A 12632-nucleotide genomic window follows, 5' to 3' on the forward strand; every position below is an offset into this window, starting at 1 on the left:
AGTAATTTACTTTTAACACTGAAGCGAATCAATTACCATAGCAACCATAAACTTCATACCTAATTAATTTGATTTCAGAATGACATATTATGAATTATTCATTAACGTAAAAAGTAATAATACCTTGATATATACGAGCATAAACTTGTTTGTAGAAAAAATAGTGTATGATAATGTGTGCTAAAAGTGATTTTATTTTGTTCGAATGAATGGACACACGCCGAAGGCTTCAATTCAACAAGACAAGCTTCCCTTCTCGCAAAATAAAATACCACTTTTAGCACTTATATCATAAATAACATTATAGGTCTGCATTAAAATCGGCCCTGACACCATTCTTGCCGATTCTTATATAAAATGACCCCCTCAATCCAAATATGACCTGTTTCTCCCCATCACCCCCCGTTTTTGGGGAAGACCTTTTTACCTATTTTTACTGAAAAGTGGTAAAAATATGATAAAAATAAAGAAGGGGTGCCTAGAAGAAAGGGGAAGCTAAAATCAGCAGGAATGGTACCAGGGTTCGAAAAAAAATTTGCAGTCCAGTGTTATTTGAAAAAAAGTCAGGACGAAATTTTATTTAATTTTATTATTACAGATATCGCTGACTGTTGTTGCTATTACAACGGTAGTTACTACTGTAAATCCTTGGATGTTATTACCAACAATTATAATGCTGACAATATTCTATTTTATGAGAGTGGTATTTTTAGCTACCAGTAGAGATATTAAACGACTAGAAGGAATCAGTAAGTAGCTTTCATTTTTTTGCATAACACACTCACCGTCACGAAAAACCGGCACCTTAAAATTTTCATGTATTTTAAAGTTTAATATATTTTGTTCTAGTGGGCCGATTTTAATGATTTTTTAAGCAATTTATAGCTAAATTATTTGACATTTTAATATATTTTTCTAAATTAAAAATGAAAATTCATAATATCTGTCAATTATACGAGGGCAAACAAAATATTGATAATTCGGTGAAAGTTTGGAACACCCTGTGGAATATGTTAAGACAGCAAGAAATTTAAAAATAACTTTATCATCTAGATACACCCTTCCGCGATAGTCTGTTTTTAGTTTATTTCAATATCTTTATTTTTGTTGAAAATATTCGCTTTTGAAAAAGACACTAACATGTTTTCGTAATTTTTCATTAAAACTATGCTTTTGCTATTGTTCCTAGTCCTAGTCCTACGTTTAAAAAACGGTTAAATAAATAATATCTAAAACTTTGGGGTGGGTTCATTTTACGAAGGAATTCTGAGTATTTTTTCAAGAATTTTTGCCCGTGGTTCAATTATTCAGTTTTGTAAAGATAGGATTTGGTTTTCGATTTGGCAAATAGGATATACCTAAGCAGATAGCAAAATACAAAGATGTTTTATAATCATTTTGTTATTTGCCACGGCACTTAGCAAATGACTAGCCAAATAACCATTTGCCTAAAACTTTTATTATGCCTTATTTACTATGCTTTATGCCTATACAGGGTCGATGTAATGTATAGAAACGGTCGATTATTAGGTAAAATATATGAGGTACCGCAAAAAATTAAGTATAAAAGTTAGAGAGTTTTTAAATATCTATTAGCGGGTAATTATTGAGGTGTGGAGATCATATTGCGAAGATTTATACAAAGACAGTGAGTAATATAACTATGTCGACCACCACGAAAATTCAGAGAAAGAACCGGACATCCTTAAAAGTGAAGTTGAATTGGCCATAGATAAATTAAAATACCATAAAGCACCAGGTTCAGACCTAATGACAGCAGAAATAATAAAAGCCGTTAAAGAACCTGGATTAGAAATGCTTCATCTGATCTGTAATAAAATATGGCACACTGGAGAATGGCCCGACGACTGGACACACTCCACCATTGTCACTCTCCACATGAATGGGAGCATACATAAGTGCAGCAACTATCGTACAATTTCCCTCATCTCACATGCCAGTAAAGTAATGTTGCAAATTATAAATGAAAGACTGAAAGCTTTTCTAGAAAGAGAAATTCCAGCAGAACAAGCAGGTTTCACCAAGGGCACTCGGGAACATCTTCTGAATATGCGCCAAATCATAAAGAAAGCAAGGAAATTCAATATCTCTCTTTATATTTGTTTCGTAGACTATAAAAAAGCTTTCGATAAAGTCGGATGGCATCACCTGTGGAAAATCTTACAGGAAGTGGGGGTACCGCAACACCTTATTTCACTTATCATTCAGTTGTATCAGCATACTACAGGATCAGTTAGAATACTGGATTCAGCTTCAAAGGAATTTTCTCTCGAACAAGGAGTCAGACAGGGGTGTATATTGTCTCCTCAACTATTTAACATATACGGAGAATACATAATGAGAAGGTCGCTAGAAACATGGGAAGGAGGCATTTCAATAAATGGCCAAAAAATAAATAATCTACGCTTTGCAGATGATACAGCACTACTCGCTAACAATCAAGAAGAGTTAATCAATTTAGTAAATAGGGTAGAAAAAGAAAGCAATCGGCTCGGTCTGGAACTAAATACGCAAAAAACCAAAATTATAATAGTTGATAGGCAACATAACAACCATCCAAATATAAGTCATATCGACCGCTTTGAAGTCGTTAAGTCATACGTATACCTGGGGGGATCACTATTGACAAATACAGGCACATCGGAAGAAGAGGTGAAGCGTAGGTGCAACATGGCAAAGGTAGCTGTTGGGAGACTGACCAAGATCTGGAAAGATCGCCAGATTTCAAGAGCCACCAAAAACCGGCTAGTCAACTGTTTGATACTCCCAATATTGACGTATGGCTGCGAATCGTGGACTCTCAGGTAATGGAACGTAAGAAGATCGATGCTACCGAGATGTATTGTTATAGACTTATGCTCCGTATCCCATGGACTGAACGCCGTACAAACGTTTCCATTATAAATGAACTTAATATTACTAACAGGCTTTCCTGTAAAATCCGACTAAAACAACTAAAATATTTTGGACATATAATGAGGAAAAGTCCGGACAATATGGAAAGACTCATAATTCAAGGCAAGGTGGAGGGACGTAGACCACGTGGCCGCTCTCCAAATCGATGGATAGACCAGATCACGACTAGCTGTAGCAAGCCAATGCACGATGTCATCGAGATGACAAAAGACAGAGGCGCATGGAGAAAAATCATCCATGATGTTACGCTGACCACTACACTCCCTAATGGGGGTCAGGACTGAAGAGAGAGAGAGAGAGAGAGGGTAATAAATTTAAGAATACAGGGTCGGTCATTTCATTCTTTTAAATGGAACCCCTTGTATATTATTGCCATATTTCGGTTCTTCTTTCAATTCTAAGCAAAAATCGGGATACACACAATATACCTCAAATCAACCGTTTTCGAATTATTGACTATTGAAAATATCACTTAAACAATTCGATTTAATTAATTTCGATGTATTTGGTTTCATTTAACGATGCCATTTTGCGGAAACTGTGATACTTAATAATATTTGACATTAGTTTTCCAGTTAGCATTTATAGATGTATAAAATGAGAGATTACTTATATCAAGTCTGGACAATACAAAATTTTCGTTTAACATTTCAAAATCAAAACTTCTTAATTCGGAACTTGTTGAATTTAGGTACATTATGTGTATTACGATTATGTACCTCAATTCAAAACTTAATTGACTTAAATCGACTGTATTTTAGCAAGAAGCCCAGTTTATTCCCACTTGACTGCATCACTTCAAGGCTTAACAACTATTCGAGCATTTGGTGCCCAGGAGATACTAAAAACTGAATTTGACAACTACCAAAATTCCTACAGTTCGGCCTATTTCATGTTCCTGTGCGCTAATCGCGCGTTTGGATTCTGGCTTGATATGCACTGTGTGGTTTTTATCGCTTTAGTCACACTTAGTTTTCTATTTTTTGATACAGGTAGGTGCTTTACTTAAATGCATTATTATTTTAAGTAATTAAATGAACTAGTGATGGGCAAGAGACTGGACTTGGTTTTGGTCTTGCACAAAAAACAAGACCAAGACCAAGACTCGCAGCTTATCTGCAAGACCAAAACCGATCAAGTTGTCGTCAAGTAAAGCCCCTTGGCGACAGTTCCTGGAACCTCGCTGGCCATTATACTGCTCCACCATTTCCAATTCATATTCCAGGGTAATGATTTGATTGTTTATATAAGGTGGCGCCTCTCATACGTCGCGGAGGCTCCAAGGAAAACGACAGTTTGTATTGAAATAAAATTGTGTGAGCATATGTAGATTAATTCAGAGCACTTTTTAAAAATATAGAGTTCTAGGGTGGCCGCAAAAAAAGTTACATATCAAAGTTGTGTTTTTTGTAATGGAACACCCTATATATTAATTGATTTTCGGATTCTGGGAGAAAAATTAAGGTGAGTTTTTTAAGAGAACTATATGACTAAAATGTAAGGTTTTTGACATATTTAACATTTTCTAGAAATAAAGAGCAATTTTTAAATTACAATAAAAGCTACATAAATTGGAGTTTACCCGGCATAGCCTAATATGTAGTTAAATTAAATATTGTACTTTAAATCAAACTAAAACTTGATCCAAAAAGTTATACAGGGTGAGACAAAATTAATATTGAACATTGGTCACCTTTAAAAGCATGTTACTTTTTTATTTTAAATAGAACACCCAGTATATTATTCCGATATTCAATGGAGAATTCATGTCTCTTCAAAATACTATTAAGGTTGTGTACCCCTTAAACAAAGATTTTCCTAGATATTTTCATTTACATGATATGATCTGGGTAGATCTTTATTATTTGATAAAATCTAGGGTAGTTGTGATATGTCTAACGTTGTAGAATGTAGAATGTTTAGAAGGGGAGTTAATCACCGCGACCTTATAGATCTATTGTGTCTGACGTTACTTCAACATAGCTGTCTAATTAGTCCAACTTTAACAACTAGTTACAATATCATTTTGTGTCAGTTAAAATAAAAAAATAAATTCTAAGAAATTTGGCGAAAATGCAAATTTATTTTACATCAGAGAGAATGATAAGATTCTATTAGTTGGTGAATGCAGTGTGCATTCACCGAGGCATTCACCAATTAATAGAATACTTAAATGCTCCTGATTTTATCTAGTCTGGTTTTTTTTATGGGGATATGTTAAAGACAGTGTATAAAAAACTCGACCAACTATTGTCGACAACATGAGAGAAATTATTGTAGCTGCTTTTCGAGGTAGAACTCTACATTAGCCTTTTAAAATGAAAATATCCTTTAAAAAGACAATCATTTTATGCAGTTAACAGGAAAGGAAGCATTTTGAGCATTTGATTTCATCTAGCTAATTTTTATCACATAATTATAGATTTATATCTAGTTTTAATTGTGTAATAATTAAAATATGTTTTAAACATGTATCTTTTTTTACCGTTGTGTATTTTACTCTACATTATTTAATTTTTGTTAAATTAACAAAAGGTATATCACAGCCACCTAGATTTTAATCCTAAACATTAAAATATCTAGGAATCTAAATATCTTTGTCTGAGGGGTAGGCAACCTTAATAAAATTTTGAAGATATATAAATTCCCCATTGAACACTGAAATAATATAATGGGCGTTCCATTTAAAATAAAGGAGTAACTTGCTTTTAAAAGTAACTAATGTTCTATATTGATTTTGTCTCACTCTGTATAACTTTTCGAGTCAAATTTCAATTTGGTTTAACATACAATGGTTACTGTAATTAAATATCAGATTATACAAGGTCAACTAAAATTTAGGTAGCTGTTATCGAAATTTACAATTTACTCTTCATTTTTCACAAAATGTGAAATATGTCAAAATCCTTAGATTTTAGATATATGCTTCATTAATAAAACTCACCTTTATTTTTTTTTCTAGAATCCGAAAATCAATTAATATATAGGGTGTTCCATTAGAAAAAACACAACTTTGATGTGTAACTTTTTTGGGGGGACACCCTGTATAATACTATATATTTTTTTATGCTTTCAGTTAACCTACATATGCTGCCAAAATTTCATTTCGATATAGACTACCGTTCTCCTTGGAGCTTCCGCGGCGTATGAGAGGCGCCACCCTGTATTATATTATTTTTTATTATTTTATTGATTTTACTATTATACATAAATATATTACATATTTTTTATTATATGATTTTCCGTTCAGTATTTTACCCCACGTCCTTATTAAGTTTAAAAGCTAATTTAATCAATATTGTAACGATGAATAGACTAAATATTTAAATGTTCGAAACAAAAAAAAATTGTGTGGCATATCATTGTACTCAGGAGACATTATTATGTCTCCTGAGTACAATGATATGCCACACTAATACTATACTTTATTAGGACTGATATGGTATTTTTAGATTTTCAAATTAGCTGATAATTTGTCAGATACAGAGGCTAACTTATTTTTTTTTAAATACGGATCTGCTTTTTTATTATTATTTTATGTTTAAAATAATAATAAACAAATTCATCAGTCCTAATAAAGTAGATATGAGAATGTGCAATTAGTTTTTTGATTTTCTAAAAAGTAACGATAGGAAAAAACAAGATCGATTTAAAAAAATCCGGTTTTTCCAAAAAACTCAGCACTACATGAAATTTTGAAAACTTTTTTGATGGCATCTTGGTGAACATCCCAAAGCGCAACTTTGCCCCAATTTAACCATGTTCGTATCTATTACAGTTACCGAGATACCAAGGCTCGTACCCCGAATTTGTAGCACCCTGTATATTTTGAACTGGTTTGAAGGGTAATAACCAAAGACATTATAAAGATAGACCGAACATCTCATTCATAAATACTCGTTGGTAGTGTATCAAACATTCCAATGTGTCAAACAAGGACACAAGAGACAGAGAAGTCTAAAATTTCCGACCCCGGCAAGCATTTGGATTGTTCTAATGGCCAGTGGCGTATCGTTTTTTGGAACGAATTTAATTAGTAAAGTAAAAGTAAAGTAATTAGTCAAATTTTTACTCCATATTAATATACTACATTAACACTTTTTCGTTAGATGAGTTTTGTTATAAGGTCTAATATAATAATATAATTAATATCCCACATATACTTATGTTGAAACGTTAGTAGGTAGTTTTCGAAAATCGCTCCAGCAACGTCGATATTCAATTTAAACTTTCAGTTACTTCTATATAAACTTTCAGTTACTTTTGAATATTTACAGGGTGACTCAGGCTTCCGAAACAGTTCTATATTAGGTTTGTGGTTGGTGACTTTTCTTTCAATTTTTTTAGAACATGGAGGCAATGGTAAAGCACATTTTAGACATTTTTGTAATCATAGGTGGCCGGAACATATTTTCAAACTAAAGTTGTAGATTTGCCATTAAATTTCCATTCCAGAAATACCTAGGGTTACCACCTGTCCTTTTTTGGAATAACTTGTCCTTTTGACTTTTTTTGACTTAAAAAGTCATTTTTGTTTACGTATTTTCCCTGAGACAATTACCTACAGCAAACAGAAATATTCTTTTCGTCCAAATTTAATTAGATATGTTATAAAACTTATAAATAAATTTTTCTTGTTTAGAACTTCCCGTTTAATCTCAAATGATAGTTTAGGTTTTAGTTTTACCTTTTTTGATCTTGAAAAGAAATTTTCAAAATTAGTAATTAGTAACGATTTAGTAGTAGTTGTTTAATCTTGTATTATTAATAACTTCCTATACCTAAAATCAATATTTATTTTAATGAGAAAATTGTGTTTTTTTGAAAATATAAGACAAGATTTGACTTTCGGTCTTGTTCTCGTATTATGATGGCTCTGATACAAGGCAATTACATTTTAGTCTCTCAATAGAGGGCATTTATCACTAAAAGTATCAAATCTGTGTGCTACACTATGGGATTTCTGTCGCATAATAATGAATATTACGTTTATTTACAAATCCATTACTTAGGTAACTTAATCAGACATTCAAATTTTAGTTAAACGTCCCAATCTTCATGAACTGTATTAAGCATATGTATTGCGGTTTGAATCACCCTGTATGTTGACAAAAATATTTTGAAAATGTGCGTTACGATGGTTCCGATCTTATGTAAAGATTGAAATAAAAATCATAAACCAAAAACGTAATAGGTAAAAAGTTTTTTTGGAGGCCTGGGTCACTCTGTATATAGATATGTATAAAACTAGTAGCCTAAGAATTATTTACAGTTCGTCCCATTCTAAAAAAAGGTAAACGCACCATACAAATAACTCTAGGAAGAGGTATTTGTATTGTACGGTGGTAAAAACTTGTCTAAACAAGACCGAAGGGGCAGATATAAGACATAATAAAGCAATAAAATGTAAAAAAAAGGTCGGGTAAACTCCTTTGTTTATTTGTTGAGCAAAATTCCTTTAGAATATCGTATATAATGACCAAAATATGACGCAATTTAAAAAAATGTCACTTTCTGGCTTATAATCAATTATAATAAAGTTTCAAATATGCAACGTTTATATTCAAATTTGTTATGATCTACAACAGTTAGGTAGTAATTGAGACGAATTATAATTCAATTACCGGCTACTACGTTCTTGTTTTAATAGATCAAAATTCAACAAATATAATTAGAAATTATTTTAATTGTGAGAGGCTCCCTTGTGGAACGCCTATGTACGATTACGGTGGAAACAATACCTACCTATGAAAAGACAAATTCGGGTAATTTGAGCTTATTTTTCCACGCATTTGACACTGTCCTACCATATTGAAAATTCGCAGATTCAAAAGTACGTTAAACAAAAACAAAAACAAAAACTACTGAAAAACATTGAAAAGTTCACTTCGGACTTGATTCCGACTTCAAACACACCGTAAGCTAAACATAGTACGCTATAACGGACCAAGAGCCGTCGCGAGGGGTGGTGGGACGGACGGCTCATTTCATTCTGGAAGACTAGCGCGACGTTGCCAATAGTTCTAGACGTTTCATCACATTAAACAGTAAACATGTCTTTTAATAGTAACGCATATATCCTCTGGTTAATAACATATTATTACACATGCTTCTTTAAAAATAAACTATTAATTTAATTAAGAAATTGAGATTTATTGATATCCGGTGAAGGTTTTAAAGTCACCTTTTCTGCAAATCAAACTAAGTAGACAGGCGCAAATTTGAGATGTGGCAATGTCGCCTTCTCTATCTCAGTTGGTTTTTACGGTACGTAGTCAACCTCCGGTTGTTTGATCGGGTTAAAATGCACAATGTGATATCTGTTCTTACTAAATCTATGATAATAACTTTTCGTCCGTACCTATATTACACTACTGAGCGAAAAAATGTACATTTCCGCCATTTTTTACGTAAAAAAGGTCTCTTGTAAAAATCGTTACGAGTAATGGTTGGATGAACACCAGGCGATCAAGTCTTGATCATTTGCTCATCACTAATCAGCATGTCATTAAGGAACATCCTGATATTTATTTTTTATGTTTTGTTTTTAGAGACCTTTGGAGGTAGCGTGGGTCTGGCGATCTCCCAATCCCTAAACTTAACAGGAATGTTCCAATGGGGAATGAAACAATGGAGCGAACTTGAGAACACTATGACTTGTGTGGAAAGAATAAAGGAATATGCTGACGTAGTTCCGGAACGCGACGAAAAAAGACGAGACCCTGCAAAATCGTGGCCTGAGAAAGGAGACATTACATTCGAACACTTGAATTTAAGATACGTAGCCGGTGAAGCGCCGGTTCTCAAAGATTTAACATTTCGTATCCAGAGTTCAGAGAAAGTTGGTATTGTGGGGCGAACCGGAGCAGGAAAGTCGTCTATTATTATGGCTCTGTTCAGATTAGCTATTAACGAAGGAAAAATAGTTATAGACGATATAGATACGGCTACTATTTCTCTTAATCGTCTGAGATCGGCTATTTCTATTATACCTCAAGAACCGGTGTTGTTTTCGGGAACACTAAGGAAAAACTTAGATCCATTTGACGAATACACTGATGAAGTAAGCAGCTATATTATTTACTTACGATTGCCCTTTTGTTACTCCTATTTTACTATACAGGGTGTTCAAAAAAAAACATTTGCCATCTCTCATGAGGAGATTACTCACGTAAAAATAAGATTTATTTTTCATATCAACATACTGGCACGAAAAACGGACACCTTAAAATTTTATATACCGGGTGCGTCTCAAAAGTGGCTCACCCCTATAGCTTTTTTTATTTTTTCAGATAAAACAGCAAGATTTGGTATGTCATGACATAAATTAGGATTAAATGACATATTCAATTATTATTTTTGACCACTTCTGGTTTCACCGGAAATGACTACAACTTTTGATTTTTAAATGGCACCCTCGGTATTTTTTTTTACTTTATTTGATAGAACATGACACTCTGAATAGAATGACATATCATATGTCAACTTTTGACATTTTCGCATATGGTTTATTTGAAATTGTAACATGCGGTTCATAACGACAAGTGTGTGGTATCAGTAGATCTTTATTTGATAAAATATAGGTGGCTGTGGTATGTCTGACGTTACTTTAACATAGCTATCTAATTTTAGTCCAGCTTTAACAACTAGTTATCATGTTGTGTCAGTTAAAACAAAAAAAATTCTCAGAAATTTGCCGAAATTGTAAACTTATCCTACATCAGAAAGAATTAATAGAATACTTAAGTTCTCCTGATTTTATCTAGTTTGGGTTTTTTTATATGGATATCTTAAAGACAGTGTTTACAAAACTGGGCCAACTAATGTCGACAACATGATTGTAGCTGCTTTTCAAAGTAGAACTCCACATATGCATTTTTAAATGAAAAGATCGTTTAAAAAGACAATCATTTTATGCAGTTAACAGAAAAGAAGCATTTTGAGCATTTGATTTCACCTAGCTAATTTTTGTCACATAATTATAAGTTTATATCTACTTTTTAATTCTGTAATAATTAAAATATGTTTTAAACGTGTATATTTTATTACCGTTCAGTATTTTACTCTGAATCCTTTAATTTTTGTCAAATTAACAAAAAATATATCACAGCCACCCCTAGATTTTTTCAAATAATAAAGATCTACTGACGCAAAATCATAAAAATTAAAAAAGAATATCTAGGAAAATCTTTGTCTGAGTGGTAGGCAACATTGATAATATTTTGAAGATATATGAATTCATCATTGAACACCGGAATAATATACTGGTTGTTCCATTTAAAATAAAAGAGTAACTTGCTTTTAAAAGTGACTAATTTATATTCCATATTAATTTTGTCCCACCCTGTATAACTTTTTGGGTCAAATTTTAATTTGATTTGGTCAACTAAAATTTAGGTAGCTGTTATTGAAATTTAAAATTTACTTTTCATTTTCACGAAATGTAAAATATTTCAAAATCCTTACATTTTAGGTATATGCTTTTTTAATAAAACTCACCTTTATTTTTTTCTTAGAATCCGAAAATCAATTAATATATAGGGTGTTGCATTACAAAAAACACAACTTTGATATGTAACTTTTTTTGGAGACATCCTGTATAACTCTATATATTTTTATAAAATGCTTTCAGTTAACCTACATGTGCTGCCAAAATTTCATTTCTATATAAACTACCGTTCTCCTTGGAGCCTCCGCATCGTATGAAAGACGCCACCCTGTACTACAAGAAATTTTATTCTTTTATTGTTTTAGTCGATTTGGAATGCTTTAGAGGAAGTCGAACTAAAAACAGTCGTTACCGACTTACCTCAAGGGTTAGAAAGTAAGATGTGTGAAGGCGGAAGCAACTTCAGTGTTGGCCAGAGGCAACTAGTATGTCTGGCCCGTGCAATAGTCCGAAAAAACAAAATCCTAGTTCTCGACGAAGCAACAGCAAACGTAGATCCTTACACCGACGCGTTGATTCAAACGACAATTAGAAGAAAGTTCTCCAGTTGTACCGTGCTAACTATCGCTCATAGATTGCACACTATAATAGACTCAGTCAAGGTGCTCGTGATGGATGCTGGTAGAATGGTTGAATTTGGACATCCTCATGAATTGTTACAAAATACAGAAAATGGAGTTTTCTACGAATTAGTACAACAAACTGGTCGAACTATGGCAGAAAATCTAATAGGCATTGCTGAAGAGGTATGGGTTGCTATGGTAAAATATTATATTGTATCTGTTATACTTAAATGTTTTTTTTTCTGTTATAGAGTTACAATAATTCTATAAGTAATCAACACTAACGTTTGTATCGAAGAAAATTGGAAACTCGAAAAGTTTAATCGAAACAAAAAGTGTAACCCCCGTCGTAAACACTTCAATTCAATTAATATATCTACAGGGTGTCCCACTTAAGATGGATACAAGCCAATATCTTGATTGTTTGTTGAGAGATCTTTTTCATTTTTGGCGGGAGGCTGTATGGCTATAAGACGTACATTTTGCCCTGGGTAAGATATGCGATACCTCATAGACGTACGTTTTAATGGGGTTTGATATTTTTCGAGTCAAGAGTAAACTACCCTTAGGACAGTATTTATTTCAAATCTGATAAATTACATTGAATCCTCCTTACCTAAGATACTTAAGTTCTAATTTTGATAAATATTGATACAGGGTGTGTTATTAAAATAAGACATTTT

General features: G+C 32.7%; 1 protein-coding gene across 4 annotated transcripts in view; it reads left to right on the plus strand.

Moving 5' to 3' along the window:
- LOC115890595 (probable multidrug resistance-associated protein lethal(2)03659) overlaps positions 1-12289 on the plus strand; it is a 60228-nt gene extending 47939 nt beyond the window's left edge. For all 4 annotated transcript variants that reach the window (XM_030910871.1, XM_030910870.1, XM_030910872.1 and 1 more), the window contains 5 exons: positions 599-749; positions 3699-3929; positions 9489-10000; positions 11692-12132; positions 12201-12289. In XM_030910871.1, coding sequence (XP_030766731.1) covers positions 599-749; positions 3699-3929; positions 9489-10000; positions 11692-12132; positions 12201-12233 — 1368 coding nt within the window. In that variant the 3' untranslated portion in view covers positions 12234-12289. The remainder of the gene's footprint in view (positions 1-598; positions 750-3698; positions 3930-9488; positions 10001-11691; positions 12133-12200) is intronic.
- The last annotated feature ends 343 nt before the right edge of the window (positions 12290-12632 follow it).

This window comes from Sitophilus oryzae, unplaced genomic scaffold (assembly GCF_002938485.1).
Source record: "Sitophilus oryzae breed Bouriz unplaced genomic scaffold, Soryzae_2.0 scaffold_888_pilon_pilon, whole genome shotgun sequence".
Taxonomy (NCBI): Eukaryota; Metazoa; Arthropoda; class Insecta; order Coleoptera; family Curculionidae; genus Sitophilus; species Sitophilus oryzae.